Raw genomic sequence first — 25,919 nt, forward strand, 5'->3', positions numbered from 1 at the left:
TCCCACTCCTGGGCATATATCTGGACAAAACTATAATTGAAAAAGATGCCCCTATGTTCACAGCAGCACTATTCACAATGGCCAAGACACGGAAACAACCAAAATGTCCATTAACAGATGAATGGATAAAGAAAACATGGTATATATTATATATACAACGGAATACTACTCCTCTGTAAAAAAGAACGAAATAATGCCATTTGCAGCAACACGGGTGCAACTAGAGATTATCATACTAAGTGAAGTAAGTCAGAAAGAGAAAGACAAATACCATATGATATCACTTATTCGTGGAATCTAAAAATGTGACACAAATGAACCTTTGTGATTCTGTGAAACAGAATCATGGACATAGAGAACAGACTGGTGGTCACCGGGGGGAGGGCACTGGGGGAGGGATGGAGTGAGAGGTTGGGGTGAGCAGATGTAAGCTTTTATATATAGAATGGATAAACAACAAGGTCCTACTGTATAGCACAGAGAACTATATTCAATATCCTATGATAAATCACAATGGAAAAGAATATTTAAAAAAGAATGTACATATGTATATAACTGAATCACTGCTGTACAGCAGAAATTAACACAACATTGTAAATCAACTATACTTAAGTAAAAAAATAAAATATGGCTGGTGTGATTGAGAACAATTTAAATTTTACCTAATTGTAATTAATTAAAATTTAAATAGCCACACACAACTAGTGAAACCTCATGCCCATTACCACTGCCAGTTTTTGTAAATAAAGCTGTAAGAGTAATTTGCTTATTCTCATTACTGTATAGTACTCCATCATATGAATATATCACGTTCTGCTGTTGAGGGACGTTTGGGTAGTTTCCAGTTTATGTTTTCCAGCATATAATGCTGTCATGGATATTCTTATATATGTCCTTGGGGAAGATGTATACTGAGTATATAGTAGTATACGCAGCCACATCCACTCATATACACATTGTTTATGGCTGCTTTCAAGGGCAGAGTTGAGTAGTTGCAACAGAGACTGGATGGCTGGCAAAGACTAAAACATTTACCATCTGGCTCTTTATACACAAAGTTTGCTGATCCCTATTTTAGGTCAATCAACCCACTAAACCAGTCAGAGACCTTCCAGCTCCATTATAAGATCATTGTCTTTTTTTCAAACTTTAAGTTTCAAAATCACAATAGTTATACAATGAAATAACCTAAATTTATGGATGCATGGAAAAATAAACTAAAAGGATATTAATTCATAGCCTAACATTGGTAAAATTGTGAAAGGTAAAATGAAAGTTTTCTCTGAAAACTTTCAGTGGTTGATACTGAAAACTGAAGTAATTCCTTTATTACCAGGATTTATTATTATTGGGGTTTGGATATGTCTCTGGACTTTATCTGTCCTGTATCTCCCAAAACTTAACCTCACATAATATAAAGCAGTTTGTTTTGAAAGGGTCTTAGACCTACTCTTCTCCAATACCAGCTTTAAAAGGGAACTTAAACATGCATACAACAGAGTGGCTTTAAAAAAAAAAAAAAACTCACATGGACAGTATCAACTGTGGCAAACATGTGGAGCAACTGGAATGCTCATACAATACTGGAGAAAGTGTAAATAGATGCATCCACTTCGGAAAAAAATTTGGCAGTATCCACTGAAGTGGGAATAGCATATCCTATGACCTAGCAGTGCCACTGTTATGTACCCACTACATATGTTCACCAAAAGACATATACAAGAATGTTTATAACAGCACTATATGCCAGCAGACATAAACTGGAAACTACCTAAATGTCCATCAACAGTACAATGTGATATATTCATACAATAAAATACTATATAACAATGAAAATGAACTATTGTTACACTCAAAACAGTTGAATCTAACAGTGTTGAGTTTAAGAAGCCAAATGCAGAAGGGCACATACTATATGAATCCATTCTTAAAAGTTTTAAAACAGGCAAAACTAATCTGTGGTGCTGTAACTCAGGATAGGTTTACTTTTGGGGGGTAGGAGTTTAGTAACATGAAAGGGGCTTCTGAAGTGTTGGTAATGTTCTGTTCTTGATATGAGCATTGGTCATACAAGTCGACTCAGTTTTTAAAAATTAATCAAGGGCTTCCCTGGTGGCACAGTGGTTGAGAGTCTGCCTGCCGATGCAGGGGACATGGGTTCGTGCCCCAGTCTGGGAAGATCCCACGTACCGCGGAGTGGCTAGGCCTGTGAGCCATGGCCGCTGAGCCTACGCGTCCGGAGCCTGTGCTCCGCAACGGGAGAGGCCACAACAGTGAGAGGCCCGCGTACCGCAAAAAAAAAAAAAAAAAAATTAATCAAGCTTGATGTAAATTTATTTTGCAATATTCTATATAGATATGCTTTATATTTTTTAAATATATTTTTAAAATTTATTTTGGCTGCACCAGGTCTTAGTTGTGGCACATGGGATCTTAGTTGCGACATGCGGACTTCTTGGTTGTGGCATGTGGACTCTTAGTTGCGGCATGTATGCGGGTTCTAGTTCCCTGACCAGGTATCGAACCTGGGCCCCCTGCATTGGGAGCATGGAATCTTACCCTCTGGACCACCAGGGAAGTCTCTCCCCTAGATACACTTTAATAGAAGTGTTTTTTTTAATGTATTTCCTGGACTTGTGCTTCCAGCCAAGATGGAGCAACAGGGACTGGCTTTACCCTCCTGCTTAAAACAACCAATAAATCCGTGAAACAACAGCTTTTAAGACACTGGGCATCAGGTAATGAAAGACAGTGAACCATGAGATAGTAAACAAATGATGCTAGCTCTGCAACTGCCTTGAAAGAGTTTCCAAGACATGACACAAAGAGGGAGAACAAAGGCAGATCCTGGTGGACTCCCTGATTTGAAAGTCCAGAGAGACCAAGACTGCTAGGGTTAATAGGACAGAGTATCAGAGAAGAAAAATGCACAGAAAGGGAACCCAGGATATCTGTAGAGTGTGGGGTGTCCTTTGAGTACTCAAAGGAGTATTGAACACTGCATGTATGAGAAAAAACCACCTGAGGCTAGGAAAGAGAACCAACTGAAAGAATTAGAGGGAATAGTGCCTGCTGCTCACATGGGACCAGGAACAGTGCCTGGTTCTTCCAGCCATACTAGAAAAACTCATAATTAATGGGGCATTGGGCAGAGTACTTAGGACAATCTTGCCTCAGTATCTGGGGGATAATTAGTTGGACTGATGACCTGTCTATAACAAATCATAAAAGCAAGACCAGAAGAGATCAAATTTTTTCCAAGTAACTTAAGTGCATCCCAGGAAAAACCGAAGAAGATACATACAAAAAAAAAAAAAACTCCCAATAAGATAAAATTCACCATGTCTGGCACCCAAAGAATACCATGCAGGAAAATACAACTCACAATGAGAAGAATATCAATCATTGAAACCAACCCAGAATTCACACATATGTTTGAGTTATCCCACTTTTTCAAAAAGAGACATGGAAGATATAAAATTCACCTAAATCATACTTCACAGAAAACAATGAGTAGAAAAATACACTGGATGAGCTTAACAGCAGATTCACCATTGTAAAAGAAAATATTAATGAACTTGAAGGCACAATAGGAAACATCCAAATTGAAATACACAGAGAAGAAAATTCTTTAATTAAAGCATCACATTTGAGGGATCAGTAAGCAAATGGACTAATATATATGAGTAACTGGTGTCCTAAGGGATGGTGGGCACCAGAAGAAATATCTGAAGAAATAATGGCTGAAAACTTTCCAAACAATGAAGACAATAAACCCACAGATCCAAGAAGCTCAACAAACTCCATGCAGAAGTAACATGAAGAAAATTACATCAAGGCACATCATAATCAAATTGCTCAAAACCAGTGAAAATGAGAAAAATCTTAAAAGCAGCCAAAGAAAAAATACATGAACGCAGGAACAAAGAAAAGGATGACATCAGATTTCTTGTGCAAGTGAGAAGACGGTGGACAACATCTTTAAAGTATGAAGAAGGAAATCCAAAAGAGGGGATATATGTATATGTATAGCTGATTCACTTTGCTGTATGTACAGTAGAAACTAACACAATATTGTAAAGCAACTATACTCCAATAAAATAAAATAGGTAACCAACAAGGACCTACTGTATAGCACAGGGAACTCTGCTCAATACTCTAATAACCTAAATGGGAAAAGAATTTGAAAAAAAGGAAATACATGTATATGTATAACTGAATCACTATGCTGTACACCTGAAACTAACACAACATTGTTAACCAACTATACTCCAATATAAAAATTTTTTTAAAAAATAAATGAGATACACTGAATGTTAAAAAAAAAAAAAGGTACCAAGAGAAAAAGTGTCCACCTAAAATTCAGTACACCACACAACTATCTTGCAGAAATGAAAGAAAAATAAGGAAATTTTCATATATCAAAAGAAAGCATTTCTCACCAACAGACTCACATACAAAAAGTTTTAGAGGACATCTCTCAGGTTGCAAGAATTAAAAAAAAATTTTTTAATGAGATAAAATTTGCATAACATGAGTCACCATTTTTAACCATTTTACAGTATACAATTAAGTGGTTTTTAGTATATTCATGATTTTCTGTAACCACCACCACTATCTAATTTCAGAAAATTTCCATCACTCCAAAAAGAAACCCCATACCTCCCAATGCACCTCTTCCTCCATCCCCTGGCAATCATTAAACTACTTTCTCTATGGACCTGCCTGTTCTGGAAATTTCACCTTAATGGAATCATACAATATGTGGCCCTTTATGTATGTCTTCTTTCGTTTAACGTAATATTTTCAAGGTTCACCCATGTTTTAAGATGCTTCATTACTTAATTCCTTTCTTTAAAAAATAATTTATTTATTTTTGGCTGCGTTGGGTCTTCGTTGCTGTGCGCGGCCTTTCTCTAGTTGTGGTGAGCAGGCTTCTCATTGTGGTGGCTTCTTGTTGCAGAGCACGGGCTCTAGGCACATGGGCTTCAGTAGTTGTGGCATGTGGGCTTCAGTAGCTGTGGCTCAAGGGCTCTAGAGCGCAGGCTCAGTAGTTGTGGCGCAGGGGCTTAGTTGCTCCGTGGCATGTGGGATCTTCCCAGACCAGGGATCGAACCCATGTCCCCTGCATTGGCAGGCAGATTCTTAACCACTGTGCCACCAGGGAGGTCCCTTAATTCCTTCTAATATATGAATAATACTCCATTGCATGATGTATTAGTTACTCAAGCTGCCAAAAAATATGACAGACTGGATGGCTTAAATAACAGAAATCTATTTTCTCAAAGTTCTGGAGGCTGGAAGTCCAAGATCAAGGTGCTGTCAGGGTTGGTTTATAGTGTGATCTCTCTTCCTGGCTCCTATGCAGCTGCCTTTTCCCTCTGTCCTTGCCTGACTTCTTCTCTTTACACACACAGAAATAGAGAGCTGTGATGTCTCTTCCTCTTCTTACAAGGATACCAACCCTATAGGATTAGGGTCCCACCCTTCTGACTCAATTAACATTAATTACCTCCCTAAAGGCCCTATTTCCAAACCTAGTCACATTGGGGGTTAGGGCTTCCACATATGGATTTTGAGGGGGACACAATTCAGTCCATAACACATGGATATACCAAATTTTGTTTTGAATACCAAATTTTGTTTATCCGTTCATCAGTTGATGGATGTCTAGGTTGGTTCCACTTTTTTTAAAAAATAAATTTTTTTACTTATTTATTTTTGGCTGCATTGGGTCTTCATTGCTGTGAGTGGGCTTTCTCTAGTTGTGGCGAGCAGGGCTACTCTTCGTTGCAGTGCGCAGGCTTCTCATTGCGGTGGCTTCTCTTGTCATGGAGCACAGGCTCTAGGTACATGGGCTTCAGTAGTTGTGGCATGCGGCCTCAGTAGTTGTGGCTTGCAGGCTCTAAGGCTCAGGCTCAGTAGTTGTGGTGCCTGGGCTTAGTTGCTCTGCGGCACGTGGGATCTTCCCAGACCAGGGCTCAAATCCGTGTCCCCTGCATTGGCAGGCAGATTCTTAACCACTGCGCCACCAGGGAAGTCCTGGTTCCACTTTTTGACTATTATGACTAATGCTGCTATGAACATTCATGCCAGGGTTTTGTGTGTATATATTTCATTTCTCTTGATTATATAACTTTGAGTGGAATTGCTAGGTCATATGGTAATTTTATGTTTAACTTTTTGAGGAACTGCCAAACTGTTTCCACAGTGGCTGTACCACTTTACATTCCCACCAGCAATTTATGAGGGTTCCAGTTTCACAACCTCATGAACAGTTGTTATTGTCCTTTTCTTTTTTTAAAAAAAATAACAGCCATCCTAGTGGGTTTGAAGTGGTGTCTCATTGTGGTTTTGGTTTTGATTTGATTTCCCTAATGAATAATGATGTTGAACATCTTTTCATGTGCTTATTGGCTATTTGTATATCTTCTTTGGAGAAATGTCTGTTTGAGTTATTTGCCCATTTTTAAAAAAATAAATTTATTTATTTATTTTTGGCTGCATTGGGTCTTCGTTGCTGCGCACAGGCTTTCTCTAGTTGCGACAAGTGGGGGCTACTCTTTGTTGTGGTGTGTGGGCTTCTCATTGTGGTGGCTTCTCTTGTTGCAGAGCATGGGCTCTAGGCATGTGGGCTTCAGTAGCTGTGGCTCGTGGGCTCTAGAGCGCAGGCTGTTGTGGCGCATGGGTTTAGTTGCTCTGCGGTATCTGGGATCTTCCTGGACTGGGGCTCGAACCCATGTCCCCTGCTTTGGTAGGCGGATCCTTAACTGTGCCACCAGGGAAGCCCTATTTTCCCATTTTTAAATTGGGTTGTTTTTTCTTTTGTTTTTGAGTTGTAGATCTTTATAGACTGTGAGTACTAGATTCTTATCAGGTGTATGATTTACGTACACTTCCTCCCATTCTGTAGGCGGTCTTTTCAGTTTCTTGATAATGTCCTTTGATACACCCTAAAGTTTTTTATTTTGATGGAGTCCAGTTTATTTATTTTTTCTTTTGTTGTTTGTGGTCTTGGTGTCATATATCAGAATCCACTGCCAAATCCAAGCTCATGAAGATTTACTCCAATGTTTTCTTCTAAGTTTTATAGTTTTAGCTCTTAAATGTGTACCTTCAATCCACTTCAAGTTGATATTTTGTATATGGTGTGAAGTAAGAGTCTAACTTCATTCTTTACCATGTGGCTATCCAGTTGTGCCAGCACAATTTCTTTTTTTTTTCCTATCTGAATTTGTTTTTGATTGACATATAGTTGATTTACAATATTCTGTAAGTTTCAGTTGTACAACATAGTGATTCACAATTTTAAAAGGTTATACCCCATTTATAGTTATTATAAAATATTGGCTATATTCCCTGCCAGTACCATTTCTTAAAGAGACTATTCTTCCCCCATTGAATGGTCTTGGCACCCCTGTTGAAAATCAGTTGGCCATAGATGTGTGGATTTATTTCTGGACTTTTGATTCTATTCCTTGGATCAGTATGTGTTCTTATGCCAGTACCACACTGTTTTGATTACTGTAGCTTTGTATTATGTTTTAAAACCAAGAAGTATGAATCCTCCAAATTTGTTCTTTTTCAATATTGTTTTGGATATTCAGGATACCTTGCATTTCTGTATGAATTTCAGGATCATTTCTACAAAAAAGGCAGTTAGAATTATGATAAGGTTATACTCAATCTGTAGATGTATTTAGGGAGTATTGCCATCTTAACGATATTTAGTCTTCCAATCCATAAACAGAGGGTGTCTTTCTATTTCTTTAGGTCTTCTCTATTTTCTTTCAATAATATTTTGTAGTATTCAGCATACAAGTCTTACACTTCCTTGGTTCAGTTTATTCCTAAGTATTTTATTCTTTTTGATGCTATTATAAATGAGTTGTTTCCTTAATTTCATTTTTGATTGTTCATGGGTAGAAGCTAGAAGAACTTTGAGAAGCATGATAGAGAAGACATAAATTACCTTGAACAGACTTAGTAGGAATCTGGATTTGGAGGAAGCTGTAGGGGAGGGCTCAGAAGGAAATGAGGAACATGTTATTAGAAACTGGAAGTAGGGAGATGCTTGTTATTTTGTGGCAGAGAGCTTAGTGAAATGGTCTCCTGTGGTCACATGGAAAGCAGAACTTTTAAGTGATGATCTTGGTTGTATAGCTAAGGAGATTTCCAGTCAAAGTGTTGAAGGTGAGGCCTGATTTTTTTCTTGCTGCTTATAATCAAACACGAGATGAGAGAGATAAATTGAGGGAAAAACTATTAAACATAAAGAAACCAGGACTTGATGATTTTGAAAATTCTCAATCTCTCTAGATGGCAAAAGATTCTAAATAAAGGAAGGCTATCAGACCCCCAAAATTCTACTGGCAGGAAGCAGCCTAATAAAATTACTTAGCTACAAACATGTGCTATGTTTCATGAAAAAGGAAGGATGACTCAGAGGTCAAAACCAAGAGCTCAGAGGGTAGAGCAGAAAGCTGAGAGGATTATTTCCAGGCCTTAATTAAAACTTAATGAAGGAACTCCCAGTATTTTCACAGCTGGATTTCAGAATTGCTGTGGACCCTTTTTTACTCTCACCTCCCTGACCCCAGCCTTTTAACTGGAGTGTCTATAATGGTTATCTTTTTCCTGGCCCACTATTGTATGTTGGGTGTGTTGGGGTCAAATAACTTGTCTCTAGGAGTAGAATGGCTGGATTATATAGTTAGATGTTTATATACCTGTGTATATAAGCTTTAGTTTCATAGGTTTATAGATGGAAAGGAATTGTGCCCCAGTAATTTCACTTCCTGTATTACATCCAGGAACTTCATTCATACCAGGACCTGATTCAAAGTCTTTGGAGCTGATGCTGTAATAGATGATTCTCTTGGAAACCTTTGAAGGGAGTTGAATGTACTTTGCCTGTGGGAGCACATGAATCACTAAGGGCCAGTGGGAAGACTAGTGGACAAATTCCAAGGTGCACCCCCCACCCCCCACCATGATTCTCAGCTGTTGATGTTCACACCTTCGTTTAAACCCCTCCCTTTGAGCATGGGCAGGACCTGTGACTTGCTTCAGATCAAAAGATGATGGTAAAAGTGATGGGATGTCACCCCCATGATTATGTTATATAAGTTTCTGTCTTGCTAGCAGATTAGCTCTCAGTCTTTCTTGCTGGCTTTGGAGAAATAAGCTGCCATGACTGCTACAGCTACAAGAAACTGGATGCTTCCAAAAACACACAAAAGGGGAAGTGGATCCTTTCCTAGTTGAGCCTCTGCATGAGAACCCAGCCTTAGCCAACACCTTGATTGCAGCCTTGTGTGATCTTAAGTAAATGACTAGCTGGCTGTTCCTGGACTTCTGACCCACAAGTCTGTGAGATAATAAATGTGTGTTGTTTGAAGCTGCTAAGTTTGTGATAATTTTTGTGCAACATAGAAAATCAATACAGACAGTTCTTAAGAAGTTAAATATACATTTAACCATATAATTCAACGATTTCACTTGAAGAAATCTACCCAAGAGAAAAGGAAATATGTGTCAAAATTCTTGTACATTAGTGTTCATAACAGCATTAATAGTCCAAAAATGAAAACAATCCAAATGTCCATCAACAGATAAATGGATAAACAAGTTGTGGAACAATGGAATACAACTCAACAATAAAAGGAATAAATTACTGACACACACAGTGACATGGATGACTGTCAAAATGATCACACTGAGGGAAAGAAGCCGACAAAAGAAGAGTAAATACTACATGATACCATTTAAGCAGATAACTTGTCATTTGGGGATGGTGGGTCAGGTAGGGGCAGGAGGGAGGGATTACAAGGTTATTAACTTTGAGGGTAATGGATATATTCACTGTATTGATTGTCTCATGGTTTCATGGCTGTATACATAGGTCAATTTATCAGATAATACACTTGAAATATGATTGGTTTATTGTATATCAATTCTTCAATAAAGCAGTTTTTTAAATGTATTTGCACATGTTTTTTCTCACAAATAATTATATTCAAAGAGAAAGCACAATCTCTATCTAGTCATCATAGAGTAGGCCTTGTTACTTATGCACTCATTCCCAGATACTTTCCAAATATCTGTTAGTTTCTATGAGAAATACAAATATGATTCTTTAGTACTAATGAACATATAATTTAATAGACTGGTTACGGTTTGGAAAGCATAAACAATTATTTTTTTATATTGTTTTCACAAAGAGCCTTACCAGAAGCAAATCCCTCCCAGTGACTACGTGTCAGCTGCTCCATACAGCTTAGGACCTTGCTCCACACATCGTCAAACACATAAGCAAGGACATCCTCTTTCATGCAGTAAAATGGAGCAATAGGTGGGTACCCTAATTTCTGTTTCTCTGTAGCTGCTTCTGATTTCTTTCCATGAAACCCCTCTTCCCTGTTAACAGAAGCAAGAAGGAAAGACTTCATGGTTATTCTTCACTGGGTGTTCACCACTGTCTTTTGGCTGCTTAGGAGTGTGATTTATGCTCCTCCCCGCCACCACCCCCCCCTTCCTCCCCGCATATATAGCACAGGTATTAAATAGGCTTGTGAACTAAGGGAGTTTTCAACAGAGGAGACTCTGCATTTCCCTTTTTACATCCATCCTACCCCACCCCCCTACTCTGCCAAAAAAATAGAACAAGAAAAAGAAGACAGAATCATTGTACTTTTTTAAGCTTTAAATAGATGGGCATTTAAAATTGATCAACAAGCAACCTATGACAATTAAGCACACAAAAATACTCTTTTTGTTGTAACTGGGTAACATTTAGATTAATATTAACTTGACACATTTAACGATGCACATATAACTGTGATTATGCTGCATAATTATTTGAGGCAATGATTCATTAGGGAAGTAGTCCACATAGATTATTAAAATTAGTATACTTTTACTAATCCAAATAAACATTTGGTAATTGGCTGTAAAGGAAAAAGAGGGAAGCCCAACAGCACAGGAAACTACTCTGAGACTCTTCTGGAGACTGTGTATCTATAATCCAGAAACTTCCAGTTAGGCAAGTCTGTCTCTTCTCTGGCAATGAGTGCCAGTAGCCCCAGATTTCTGGGGGAAGAAAATTTGGCTGATGGATGTGCTTATCTATGACAGATGTATTATAAACTAAGACAAAGCAAATTCTGGAACTGGCTTGGGTGGAGAGAAGTACCTTTACAGTGAAAGTTACTCCTGGGGCAACAAAGTGCTCAAGAATGAAATAGGAAACTGTAGGCAGGTAAGAAGGATGCTAAGAGATTTAAGCAGGGCAGCCAGACTCCCTTTGCTTCTCCTTTCCCAAGGAAGAGCTAGCCTGGCATTAAGTGGCAGAGGAGGCTGATTAGCATTAAATGTATTTCAATTTATATTTCTTTTTAGAGGAGATAACATAGTCATATGATAAAAATTCATATTGTATAGAAGGAAATATATGTATGTAGTGAAAAATAAGTCTCCTACATCTCTGTCCCCCAGTCCCCATTCTCAGAAGCAAACACGTAGGTCCAGAGAGATAGTTACATTATACACTGTACTGCACCTCACTCTTCTGTCAGTGTATCTTGTCCATGATCCCTATCAATGTATATAAATCTGCCTCTTTTTAAAAATAACTGCAACAAACAAACAAACAAAAATAACTGCAGAGTATTCCATTGGATATACCATAATATATCTAACTAGACAGTTATTGATCAACTAACCTTTGCTTTTATAATCAATACTGCAATTAATACCCTTCTACAGATATTCCTCAACTTACATATTGGGTTACAGCCCAATGAACTTATGAAAATATCATGTCAAGAATGCATTTAATAGGCCTAACCTATTGAACATTATAGCTTAGCGTAGCCCACCTTAAATGTGCTCATAACACTTACATTAGCCTACAGCTAAGCAAAATTATCTAACGCAAAAACTATTTTATAATAAAGTGTTGAATATCTCATGTAATTTATTGTATACTCTACTGAAAGCGAAAAGCAATGGTTGTATGGTTTTAAGTATATTGGTTGTTTACCCTCATGATTGTGTGGCTGACTGGGAGCCACAGCTTGCTGCCGCTGCCCAGCATCCCGAGAGAGTATCATACTGCATATCGCCAGCCAAGGGAAAAAAAATCAAAATTCAAAGTACAGTTGCTACTGAATATGTATCACTTTTGTACCATCGCAAAATCAAGGAATCATAAGTCAACTCATCTTAAGTTGGGAACAATATGTATGTACTTCTTTGGCTACATGGATATTATATCTGTAGGATAAATTCCTATAAATAGAATTATTGAGTCAAAGGGTATGTGCATTTCAATTTAAAGAGGTGGTATACATAGGATCCAGAAAGTATACTCTCGGGCGTTTATCCCAGAGACATAAAAATTTTTGTTCATATAAAAATCTGTGTGTGAATGTTCATAGCAGCTTTATTAATAATAGCCAAAAGCTAGAAATAGCCCAGGTGTCCTTCCACAGGTGCACAAACTGTGGTACATCCATACCATGGAACGTGCTGACAATAAAGAAGAATAAATTTTTGATAAACCTAAGTAAATAAATAAATAAATAAATAGGTGGTATAATTCTCCAGTAGTGAAAGAATATGCCTCTTTTCTCATTCAAGGAATTATTAACCTCCTTTATCTTTTGTTCTTTGATAGTCTGACATGTAAAAGAATACTCATTATAGTTTTAATTTGTATCTCTAATTGTGAATGAATTCCATTTCATATATTTAAAATCCATCTTCTTATAATGTGAACTATTCATGTTCTTTGTTTCATCTTTAATCTTTTCCTTACTGATATACATATTAAGGAAATTAAGCCTCTGTCTATGCATGAACTGCAAATATTTTTGCCAGTTTGTCATTTGTCTTTTGACTCTATGAATTTTTTCTATGCAGAAATACTATTTTATGTAGTTTTTTAAAGAATTTCTTAAATGACTTGTAGATTTTGTGCTATGGTTAGAAAGACCTTCCCTATTCCCAAGTTATTTTAAAAAAAATCTTTCATATCTCATTTTCTTCCAAACTTACATGCTTTCATTCATCACATCTCAATATCTCAGTGATATCTCTAAAGAGAAGACTGCCTTTCTAAAAATCTTCCATTTTACCTGAAAATTCATTTCAGTTTACTATCAGGAAAGGGGAAGAGATGCCCCAGGGACACCTATGAGCCATGAACATCACATTTTAAATTAGTTAAATCTACTGTATTTTTTATAAGCTAAAATGAAGGGAAAAGACCTTTGAGGAAAAAGGAAGAGAAAATATGGATAATTTGACTCAGGCCAGATGAAGTGAAAGGGAAGGGGGCAATCTCTGCAAAACCAAAACAGCATACTTATGATTCCCTTGGAACAATGAGCTAGCTCAACGGTGTTATGTTTGGAAATCTGGGTTGTGTTTACCTGACCCTAGGACTGTGTACCTTGAGCATGTAGTAAACATGGCACAGTAGGAAATATGGGAAGAAGTCCAGAATCATGTGACACTAACTAGACCTAACCACAGCCTCACAGCCTAAAATGAAATTCTCACTTCTAGATGTACTACTGTGACTATCAATTCTGAGCTTTTAAAGGCTTAGAGGAATAATTTAAGAGTTTAATATATCAGAAAAGTAGCATGGAATAGTGAGGAGAGCACTGGATTTAGAATCAGATGAATAAAGTTTTCATGAGTTACTGGTGATACTTTACAAAGAGGAAAATCAAATTATGTGGAGAAAAAAATTCATTTAAAAAATGTTTAATCTCAGGAAGAGGCAAATGGCGTGTGTAGGAAGAAAATATACAAGGAAGACTGGTATATGAAAGCAATAGGAATTTATATCAACTAAGTACATGACACTGGATAACTGAGAACTAATAGAAAAGAAATAAACAGACATCAACTTAATTATAGGTAGTATTGGTAGTATACTTTAGAAAAAATAGATATTAACAACAAAATAGCAGGGGAGTAAAAAGTTTAAAAGACATAATACTCACATATCTGTGTGGTCGAATGCTAGGTATTCCTCTATTATTCCTTCCGAGAAGATTATACAGTCTTCCTCTTCTCTTTCCATAGAACACAAGCTAGGGGATCTGGCAATGGAAGATGCTTTAGGAGCATATGAAGATGAAAAATGTAACTTCTTTCCCCTAATACCAAATCTGGAAGAGGAAAAATATTAATTATGTTCAACATAAACAGTTCTCAAAGGAACTCATTCGCACAAGTTTCAGCTCAAGGTCCCTTGCCCTAGTGACACCTTCCTGGGCTACTCTAAACCTTAATACCTGTTATTTCTCAGAACAGGAATAAATAAATACTAGCCATAGACCCACTCTGCTTAGGTATATTATGCACTATTGAATACTGCTTGCTATCTTTTCAGATGCAACAGCTATGGCTATAAAATATTTTTAAAAATCTAATAATATTTACATTCATAATTAGCTCTTTAAAGTACCTCAGGAAGTTATATGCTTATTTCAATAACTCCGTCATTGTTCAAAATGTATACTCCTAAAGGGCAAGTATCTTCCCTTACTTCTATTTAAATTTCTCATCCTACCCAGGTATTCAACGAATATATGATGACGCCTTCACTTCAGCAGGTTTACTTTGGAGAAAGTCAGTCAAATCTGAGCAGTACAATTTTTTAAATGGCTCTCAGTTTAACCAAATATTAAATATAACCAATGTATGCTTTGTGTTATTCTTTATACCTTTTTGTACCTTAAGTATTTTTTAAACAATGAAAAAAGAATAAACCTATGGCACTTTTCAGCAAGGCTAGTGGGAAAATCTTTTTGGAAGACATTTTGGAAATATGCATTAGAAACCTTAAAACAGAAATACACTTTGATTCAGTGGTTTCATTTGTAGGGGATTTCCTTCGAGGATATGACCTATAAGATTTAGCTATAAAAATTATCATCACAGAACTGCTTATAATTGCTAAAATTCAAAACTGGCCCAACTGTTTCAAAATATAGGATAGGGGATTGGTTGTTTAAATAATGGTATATTCATGCAGTGGAATTCTATGAGGTTACTAAATTAATGTTGGGGGACAAAATGGAAGATTCCCATAATAAAATGGTAATTATAAAAAGATTATAAAATATGTACAGTAATTTCAAAAAACTCTATACATATGTGGCAGAGAACGCTAGGTGCCCCCAATATCGATTCTCCCTGCCTCTCCTAATACATCATGCCAATTTAATTCAGGAGAGCAATACACGCACCTCAAAGATGACATTTCCCACCACCTTGCAGCCAGATGTGACCAATGAGATATGAGCAGAATTGTTATGTGGGACTCTGGGGAGGCTGTTTAAAGAGAACTGGGTTAGCTTTAAGGGGTGCCCTTTTGCCCTTATGCCTTTCCTGCTTCCTGCTACCTGGAAAGTGAATGTCATGTTTGGAACTCTATCAGCTGTCTTGGACCACCAAGAAAAACCCCAAAACTCAGGAAAAGTATCCTGGGCTAGCACAATGTAGCAGAAAGATGAAATGAGTCTAGGACCCTGAAAACACCATACTACCACTGTACTATCTTTAGATACCCTTCCTCCAGACTTCTTTTAAAAGAGAAATTTCTCTGTTATGTAAGCCGTTAAATAAGGTGTATTGTTCATAGGAAGTGGTTGGAAGGGTATTAGGCCAGACTGTGAAGTACTTTGTTAACTTTGGCTAATTGATAGCAATGGCATTGAAGTTTTTAAGAAGGGGAATGACAGCATCCTTGCTTTAAAAGATGACTATGGTGGTGATGAAGAGGATAATGTGGTTAGGAGGCTAGTGCAAAAGATGAAACAAGAGCTGGTAAGCTGATGAGAGCCTGGACCATGGCAGGAGGCATGGGGGACAGAGAGACAATAAGAGATGGGAAAACAGTTTGAAGAACAAATATATCAAAACCAGCTGGTATTATCGTTTATAAAAGTCTCTAAACTTGAGACTTTAGGTTTTTTAAGTCTCTGTTCTGAAATTCTAAACAGTGATACCCAAAATCTAGTCAACAGATTTATGGCAATCCATGACAAAATTTTTACGGATCCACATCAAAATGAGCAAAATAAGAACAATGCTCAGTAAGACTACAAAATGCCCTTTCTTGAAAAGGACTGTCCTTATTTTGAGACATGCTTTTTTGTGTTAATATGTCATTTCTTTTATAAAACAGTGGTGTTAGTATTTTTTTTGAACATGACAACATGACAAAATTAAAAGCTGTCAAACCCATGTCAAACACTGCACTCCCAGCATTCCTTATGTTATTGTGCTACTGTATCGTTCCATTTGTATTACTAACCAATCATTTTTTAGTCAGTGGTAACTAATGGAATTACTTGCTCTGAAAAAAAAATAGGCTTTTCTAACAAAGTATAGGCCTTTTTGTCAGTTAAAAAAATTTTCAGTTAGATGAGAAGGAAAAGTGTTCCCATTTCCCCTAAAGCTGCAGCAAAGAACAGATAGTATTCTACATCATAAAGCTGTCTTTGCAAATGTTGTTTCTAACAAAGGGATCTTTTAAATCATCAGACTTCAGAGATTACCATGTCTGGAAAATAACCTTTAACTTCTAAAATGTTTGTAATTCTCTTACTTACTAAAAAAATAACAGTGGTCTTATCTAATAATGTATTGCCCTGATAGTAATATTTAAGTTCAGATCTGTTTTCTTGTGAGCGGAAAGAAATCATTGCCACTTTATTCTTCTCCCACATGCATGGAGGATAAAATGACTTTGCTGGGTTTCTTATTTAAACAAAGAGTTTAATTTGGAGCCAGCCCTCAGGTGTAGGCCTTAGGAGGCAGAATTCTGCAGCCTTCATGGAGGTGATCACTGCAAGGCCCTCCAGGTTGGCTAGGAGGAACAAGTGGCCAAGAGCTCTCTCCTTCCTGACTAGGATCTGAAAAGTACAATTAACCACTCTCAACTCCATTTCAGACCAACTTATCTTCCAGTGGACCTCTAGCGATGATCAAAATAGAGGAAAGTTACATGAAGTTGTGATCTCATGATGCCAAAAGGAAGAAAATATAACTTAGTACACTAGGAAAGGAAATATGATTGTGGATGGCCCTACCAGTAGAAAAACGGAAAGAGAACATCTCCATGGTTTTGGAGAGCTTCAGAAAGCTCTTTATGTCTGAAAAAGTCTGATTTGTAATTAGCTTGACTGGGCTCTTGCATTTAGGACAGTTGTAAAAAAAAAAAAAAATCAAAGAAAATGAAAGCAAAAGCTATAATTTGTAATGAGTGACATGAGGGAGGTGGGCTTAGGAGAAACCATACCATGTCACTTTAATGATATTTTAAAAACTGTGGTGAACAATATAAGATTAAATACACCATCATAAGCATTTAAAACCATACAGTTCAACAGTGTTAAGTATGTTCACATTATTGTTCAACAGATCTCTTGAACTTTCTTATATTGCAAAACTGAAACTCTGATATCCATTAAACACTCATTGCCCCTTCCCCTTCCTCCCCTCCCTTTGGCAACTCCGCTTGTACTTTCTGTTCCTATGATTTGACTACTTTAGATACTAAAGATGGCTGGAATCATATTGTATTTGTCCTTTTGTGACGGGCTTATTTCACTTAGCATAATATCTTTGAGGTTCATCCCTATTGTAGCATGTGACAGGATTTCCTTCTGTAATATTCCATCGTATGTATATACCACATTTTCTTTTTATTGTATTTTATTTATTTATTTTTGGTTGCGTTGGGTCTTTGTTCTGTGCACAGGCTTTCTCTAGTTGTGGCGAGCCAGGGCTACTCTTCATGGCGGTGCATGGGCTTCTCATTGCAGTGGCTTCTCTTGTTGCAGAACACAGGCTCTAGGCGCATGGGCCTCAGTAGTTGTAGCATGTAGGCTCAGTAGTTGTGGCTCGTTGGCTCTAGAGCGCAGGCTCAGTAGTTGTGGCGCACGGGCTTAGTTGCTCCACAGCACGTGTCCCCTGCATTGGCAGGCAGATTCTTAACCACTGTGCCACCAGGGAAGCCCCCCTTTGTCCATTTATTAATTGGGTTATTTTTGTTGTTGTTGTTGAATTGTAGAAGTTCCTCATATATTCTAGATACTAGCTCCTTATCAGACATGCAATTTGCAAATATTCTCCCCCATGCCATAAGTTGCCTTTTCACTCTGATGATTGTTTCTGTTGACGCACAGAAAATTTAGAGTTTGATGTAGTCCCATCTGTCTATTTTTGCTTTTTGTTGCCTAAGCTTTTGGTGTTCTATCCAATAAATCATTGCCAAATCCAATATCCTGAAGCTTTTCCCCTGTGTTTTATTCTAGGAGTTTTAATAGTTCTAGGTCTTCCATTTAGGTCTATAAAATCCATTTTGAGTTAATTTCTGTATATGGTATAAGGGTCCCACTTCATTCTTTTGCATTCTTTCCCCAGCACCATTTGTTGAAGAGACTGTCCTTTCGCATTGTGTAGTCTTGGCGCCCTTGCTGAAAATTATTTACTCATATACGCAGAGGTTTATTTCTGAGCTCTCCATTCTTTAATGATTTTTTAAGGGTTATAATTCTGCATATAGTCATATACTTTAGCAACTTATTAGATATTATAGTTAATTTTTGTTGAGGTATGTATTTAAAGTAAGGGTAGGTAAGCCCCTTAAGCTAACTTGAAGCAGATGACTGCATAGTTTCTTTTCAAATGGAAATGTCCTCAGACTCATCTTCTTCATGGTCCTTTTCTGGGCTGTGTTTTCTCCTTATGCTGCCACCATCTTCTATTGTTATAAAGTTCCTGGAATTCCATTTTGACCTAGACACTAACTTGTCTTGATTGATAACATTGTTTTGCCACCATAATATCAATTAATTCATTTTCATGGAGTTTGTTTTCATATAAATATGATTTAGTAAAAAAAAAATAAGTTGATGCTAACCATGTTCTACGCATTGTACGAGGTGTTAGAGATACAAAAAGGAAGAGACTGTATTTTTGTGTTGTTTATTATACTACTCTCCTCTGGCCCAAGAACTCCTCAAGAATGGAAGCTGGACCGAATACCTTGTTTAGTACATTTGAGATTTGAAAGAAATCCAGTGTGGGAGGATGAATGAATGAGAGAGAGAGTGACAGAAGATAAAGGTAGAGATGTAGGCTGGGGCCAGCTTATGATATAATTTTAGATTTGTATCTTAAATTCACTGGGAAGCTATTGAAGATTTTTAAGTGGGGACAGAAAGGATTAACGCTGAACTTTAAAAGGAGAATCTGATGTAATGTGGAGGGGCAAGAATGGATATAATTTGAAATGTTATTTTTGTAGAAAGTAGATGATCAACCTCATATTTTATGGAAAACTGATTTGTTAAACTGAAAAATATCAAAATGAATTCTTGACACATTTTTTCACACCACTTATTACAAAAAGTGGCAGAATTGCAGCAGCATCACCAACTTACATACCCTCACTACCCAAATTTTGTTCTCAAATACTAGTAGCCTCTCAAAGGAATCAGATTTCCTTGAATTTCAGCTGATACCATGCCTTAAAGGAAGAAACAATTTTTTTCCAGGATGGGCCTGGAGCATCCTATTGTAACCAGAAAACAAGGAAACATTCAAGACAAAAACAAAGGAACTAGCTTGACATGGCCAAGTTGTAACAATTTGAGCATCAATAATAATTATGGTTAATTAAAATATATAAATATTTTGAAACGCAATGAGTTCATTAATGGTACTCAAGATAGAAAGTATCAAGTATGGACAAAGTGGTAGTGATAGGAAAATAAATATGGATTATATTTAATTTGTTATTATTTTCAATAAGTAGTGACATGCTAATATAGCTGAATAACTTGTTTCATTTAAATATCTCTGTATATAAAGTATAGATAGGTAATTGTTTCATCTGTATAGTAAAGAAAGATAATTATTGAAAACTGTAAGTCAAATAATCCAGAAAAGCAGAACGAAAAATAAGAAGCACCAAGCAGCAGTGGTGGTAGCAAGTAAAAAGGAAAGAAAGGTTGCCTGTACTAAGTTGCAGAATGATGATTTAGCCAGATGTCCTAAAAAAGGAGGAGCTAACTGCTCAGATTTGTTCCTTATTTCTTTGGAATCTCTAAATGGAACTGCTATTTATAGTTATAAAATAATAAGGCATATATAAAGTTTATACTAATAGATCAGGTAAATATATCTTAATAGCAGGACATAAGTTATGTAATTTTGGTCAGTGAGAATTAAAGGATACATCATTTCTGTGGGAGACATTAGTTTGTAAAAGTCTGACCTTTATATAAAAGGAGTAAACTTAAAAAGGCTTATTGATGTAATACATGAGGTTTAAATTTAGAAAGAAAGCTCAGCCTAGTGACCAGAAGCTTGAGCTTAAATCACTTTGAAAGAAGTAAACAAATCCCATTCTCTGACCAAAAATCAGTTAGTTGATAACCCAGATCTCATAACCTTAACTGGCCTAAGACAATAATGTTTTACTTTGTGGTCTGATGAAATTACTACAAGCCCCAAAAGGCATCAAAAGAAAGTATTACTACAACTCTTAGAAGGTATCAGTATAAGTAAAATTACAGTCTTAGGAAAAAGTAAAGGAATTTATTTATTTACTTATTTATTTATTTGGCTGTGCTGGGTCTTAGTTGTGGCACATGGGATCTTTAGTTGCGGCATGCGGGCTTCTTAGTTGCAGCATGGGGACTCTTAGTTGCAGCATGCATGCAGGATCTAGTTCCCCAACCAGGGATTGAACCCAGGCCCCCTGTATTGGGAGCACAGAGTCTTATCCACTGGACCGCCAGGGAATTCCCAATATTTTTAAAAAGTAAAAATAAAAATAAAGAGTTTGAGGTGTTAAAGAATTAGCCATTTTAGCTAGTGTACTAATTACCCATTTTAAGCTGATAAACTAATACCAGTTTAACTTCTATAAAGAAATTAAGTTTTAATTAGTATTATATGTTTAAGAAAATGACTTTTCAGAATTTTTTTCAAAAAATTTTAAAGTCTGTTTCTTAGATCCCTGAATTTCTTTAAACCAGTCTATCTACACATTTATTCCAAGAGGGAAGTGCCTAGATTTATAGATGGACATAGATATATATGAATCTGAATAACCCTTAAATCCTAGAGAATGTCTTACTTTTGAACAAAAAACTAAGTAACAAAATTCTAATATGCATAAAGACTATGGTCAATCTTACAGAATTTGCTGTGCTTTACTAAATACCAATAAATAGGAAGAAGTATTTTAATCCCTTAGTATAACTAGTAGAATATAATACTTGCACATTAGAATACATAAGTACTTACATATTAGAATACTTACATAGTAGAATCTCTTTCTTGAGACATTGTTGCCTCATGTGAAGCTGAAACAGCAGAAGGGGATCTAGGATACAGTCCATAACCTTCACTTGGAGTGATTATCTGCCTACCCAGAATCCTTCAAAGTGAAGAACATAAAGAGATAATTAAGCACCTTCACCTGGCATACATACAAAATGTAGGTATTTTTGGAACAAATTTGATGGCTCTACATAGAAGTCTAGTACATACTTAGTCCGTTACTGATTTAGAATGATTCTTGAGAGAAATGTGAATCCAGAGCCTTTTTAAAGGTATATCTCTCTCCTATTACAATGGAGATAGAAAGGATAAAGCTTTTCCACCCCACTGAAAAAAATCCAAGGGAACTGGGCAAACATTTGTAATTTTCCCTCCATCCCCTATAGCAATCTTCATTAAATTTGCCAAAGTGGGTGAAAGCCAGGCCAAATTAGTGAAAACTGAATTATATTCTTAAGAACATGAAGCTTTATAAATTTTAAGTATGTGTAGTAAGTGCACTAATGCGGTTTCTAAGGAAAGCTTCCTAATAGCCTATGTTTGCTTTCAAGTATACATGCATAAGAATTTACTTATAGACAACAGTGTAATCAAATACATTTTCTGACCCTCTTGTTCAAAAGCAAGGCTGTTTGGACAGCCATAGTACACAGATCACACTTACTGGTATAGAATTTGTTTTTACTTGATTAGGACAATATAGGTAGTTATGAAAACTCTGAGAAACTTCCATCAACATGAGTTTTCTGTCATCTGAGGCTTTATACCACATTGCCTCATTTATATAAATCTATGCCCATAGAGATTTCAGAATACAAGCTTTCTTGGAAATCTGCTCTTCAAATTTTAGTATTAGCCATGAATATACAAGGGCTCCAATACCTGAGGTGAGGAAAGCTACATGTCCACTGTTGGCACTCTTCTTGTAGACTTTTAATATGTACACTCAACTTCTGCTCATACAAGAGCTCGTCAATGGCTGTGAACATTGCGTGGACTTTTTCAGTGGCATTTTGATCAAGTTCCTAAAAGAAATTATCACCCCAAAATATTTAGATGAGCTTCAATCTCTGTTAATAATCATAAAGGTTGAAAGCAATCAGATTCTGTTTTATTTTCAATATTTAGTCCACTTGTGTGAAAGAAAAGTTAAGTTAGTGAGTTTTGGGATCTTACAATATTCAGATGGCCTCCCTATTCCTATTTAAAGAAAATTTGTGGAAATATCTACGTTTTTAAAGTAACATTTTCTTCATCAAAAATATCCAGAAAAGTATAAAGAAAGATAAAAATTACCAATAATTCTACCACTCAAAGATAATGATTGTTAATTTTATTATAGTTGCTTGGTTCCAGTATTCTTTTTAGAGCGTAAGGTAGACAGTCAATCCCATATATATATTACTTTGTAGTCTGCATTTTTCACCTGACAGTTTACATTAAATCTTTGCCCTATAATTTATCCTTTTGCAGCAGCCAAAAGGATGGCTATAAAATGTGAATCTGATCATGTTATCTGATTCTCTGCTTACTCTCTACTTCATCTGTTTTTATGTTCCCTTTTACATTCCGATGGAAGAAAAGTTACACCTTTTTTTCTTTTTGCGGTACGCGGGCCTCTCACTGTTGTAGCCTCTCCCATTGCGGAACACAGGCTCCGGACGTGCAGGCTCAGCGGCCATGGCTCACAGGCCCAGCCGCTCCGCAGCATGTGGGATCTTCCCAGACCGAGGCACAAACCCATGTCTCCTGCATCGGCAGGCGGACTCTCAACCACTGCGCCACCAGGGAAGCCCCTAGGTGATTTTCTTAGTTCTCTCATTCAATTCACTACTATTCTGTTTCACTGGGTCCAGTTTACATATAGTAGTTATGTCCAGTTATCTACTCAGATATTTCAAATGCTATTCATGTCTAAGATTTTAAACTGAATTTTCATATCTGTCTTTTCTTAAATTAAAATCTCTACCTGCTTTGTTTTAAAACCTCCAATAATTTTAATGGATGCTATCTTATCCCTTAACTCTTTGAGTATTTAGAAAGTTTAATAAACCTTATTGAGGAATAGTTTACATACAATAACATTTCAAGTATCTACAGCACAATGACATTTGACAAAGGTATTCACCCAAGTAACCACCATTGTTTTCCAGATGTAGAAGAACATTTCTGATACCCCAGAATGTTCCCTCATACCCCTGTGCAACTGAAGTTTCCTGTTCCCCATGTCATGAAACCATTGATCTGATTTATAGCACTATAAATTAGTTTTGTCTGTTACAGAACTTCATATAACCAGGATCATGCAGGATGTACTTTTTTGTGTTTTGCATTATATACATATATCAAATTATTACTCTGTATACCTAAAAGTAATGCAATGTTATATGTCAACTATATCTCAATTTTTAAAAAGAAAAAAGAAAAGGGGAAAAAAAGACATGAGATACATTGTGAGGATAAAATACACAAAACTTGATGACGGATTCAGTGAGAGAGGTGGAATGTTTTTCAGCAGAATGTTTTTGAGGTTCACCGATGTTGTTGCATGTGTTAGTATTCATTACATTACATTCACTACATAGTATTGCGTTGTAAGAATATGCCACGATTTGTTTATCCATTCTCCTGTTGAGGGACATTTGCATTATTTACAATATTTTTTATTATGAGTAAATATATGAACATTCATGCACAAATCTTTTTCTGGACATATATTTTTATTTCTCTCAGATAAATACCTAGCAGTAGAATTACTGGTCTTATAATGAGTGGATGTTTAATGTTAAAATAAACTACTAAAACTATATCACAGAATAAATGTACAGGTTAGCACTCCCACAAGAAATGTGTGAGCATTAAATATGCTCCACATCCTGGCTAATACTAGGTATGGTCAGTCTTTTTAGTTTTAGCTATTTTAGTGAGTGTGTATCATGACCGTTTTAAATTTGCATTTCCTTGATGATAATGATATTGAGCATCTTTCTATATGCTACTTGGCCATTCATATGTTTTCTTTTACAGAGTGTCCAAGCTTTTTGCTCATTTGTTTTCAACTGGTCTATTTATCTCCTTCATATGGAGTTTTAAGTTTTGGATGCAAGACCTTTGTCAGATATATGTATTGCAAATATTCTCTCCCAGTCTGTGGCTTGTTCTTTCATTTTCTTGATAGTGTATTTGGGAGCACAAAAGATTTTAATTTTGATGGAGTCAAATTTATCCATTTTTTTAGGCTTGTGCTTTTGTCGTGTCATATCTATGAATTCGTTGCCTAATCCAGAGTCTTGCAGGTTTTCTCATACGTTTTCTTCTAAAAGAATGACAGGGGCTTCCCTGGTGGCGCAATGGTTAGGAATCCGCCTGCCAATGCAGGGGACACGGGTTCGAGCCCTGGTTTGGGAAGATCCCACGTGCTGCAGAGCAGCTAGGCCCCTGCACCACAACTACTGAGCCTGCGCTCTAGAGCCCGCGTGCCTAGAGCCGGTGCTCCGTGACGAGAGAGGCCACCGCAATGAGAGGCCACCTCAATGAGAGGCCCGCACACGGCAATGAAGAGTAGCCCCTGCTCACCGCAACTAAAAAAGAAAGCCCATGCACAGCAACAAAGACCCAACGCAGCCAAAAATAAATAAATTAAAAAAAAATAGAATGACAGTTTTTGCACTTACATTTAAATTTATAATTAATTTGAGTAAGTTTTCTGTATGATGTAAGGTAAGGGTCTGAATTCATCCAATTTGCATATGGATATCCAATTGTCCCAGCAACATTTATTGGAAAAAATATCCTTTCCCTGTTGAATTGTCATCACTAAAAGTCAATTGACCATAAATATGAGTTTATTTCTAGATTCTCTATTCTGTGCCATTGAATTATAGGCCTATCCTTATGCCATTACCATACTGTTTTGATTACTGTACCATTAAGTTTGAAATGTGATAGAGTAAGTTCTCTGTCTTCTTTTATAAATTAATTAATTTACTTTATTATTTATTTTTGGCTGAGTTGGGTCTTTGTTGCTGTGTGCAGGCTTTCTCTACTTGTGGCGAGCGGGGGCTACTCTTCATTGTGGTGCGCGGGCTTCTCATTGTGGTGGCTTCTCGTTTCAGAGCATGGGCTCTAGGCACGCGGGCTTCAGTAGTTGTGGCTCGTGGGCTCAGTAGTTGTGGCGCACGGGCTTAGTTGCTCTGTGGCATGTGGGATCTTCCCAGACCAGGGCTCGAACCCGTGTCCCCTGCATTGGCAGGCGGATTCTTAACCACTGCACCACCAGGGAAGTCCATGTCTTCTTTTTCAAAATTGTTTTGACTAATCTGGGTCTTTTGCAATTCCATGTCAATATGGATCAGCTTATCAGTTTCTACAAAAAGCCTGATGGGATTTGAATAGGGAATGCATTGGATATATAGATCAATTTGGGGAAAAATGCCATCTCAGTATTTAGTCGTCCAATCCATGAACATGGAATGTCTCTTATTTGTTTATATTTCATTTTTCTCAGCAATGTTTTAAATTTTTCAGTGTATAAG

The 25,919-nt window shown here is 36.8% G+C and overlaps 2 protein-coding genes across 10 annotated transcripts in view; one reads left to right on the forward strand and one right to left on the reverse strand.

Annotated features, from left to right (window-relative positions):
- The window catches only part of DNAJC9 (DnaJ heat shock protein family (Hsp40) member C9), a 34,096-nt gene extending 19,390 nt beyond the window's left edge, over nucleotides 1–14,706 (forward strand). For 3 of the 4 annotated variants that reach the window (XM_067710587.1, XM_067710589.1, XM_067710590.1), the window contains one exon: nucleotides 8,814–9,985. Coding sequence is in view for 2 of the 4 variants with exons in the window: in XM_067710590.1 (XP_067566691.1) it covers nucleotides 8,814–8,858 (45 nt within the window). In the remaining 2 variants the exon portion in view is untranslated. Of the gene's footprint in view, nucleotides 1–8,813; nucleotides 9,986–14,594 lie in introns of those variants that run through there. The other variant, XM_067710588.1, reaches the window with a different exon arrangement.
- Nucleotides 1–25,919, reverse strand: part of FAM149B1 (family with sequence similarity 149 member B1) — a 63,635-nt gene that overhangs the window by 13,758 nt on the left and 23,958 nt on the right. For all 6 annotated transcript variants that reach the window (XM_067710582.1, XM_067710584.1, XM_067710581.1 and 3 more), the window contains 4 exons: nucleotides 22,267–22,409; nucleotides 21,365–21,481; nucleotides 14,019–14,186; nucleotides 10,232–10,419 (listed from right to left, as the gene is read on the reverse strand). In XM_067710582.1, the coding sequence (XP_067566683.1) occupies nucleotides 10,232–10,419; nucleotides 14,019–14,186; nucleotides 21,365–21,481; nucleotides 22,267–22,409 (616 nt within the window). The remainder of the gene's footprint in view (nucleotides 1–10,231; nucleotides 10,420–14,018; nucleotides 14,187–21,364; nucleotides 21,482–22,266; nucleotides 22,410–25,919) is intronic.

The sequence above is a fragment of the Pseudorca crassidens genome, chromosome 16 (assembly GCF_039906515.1).
Source record: "Pseudorca crassidens isolate mPseCra1 chromosome 16, mPseCra1.hap1, whole genome shotgun sequence".
Lineage (NCBI taxonomy): Eukaryota > Metazoa > Chordata > Mammalia > Artiodactyla > Delphinidae > Pseudorca > Pseudorca crassidens.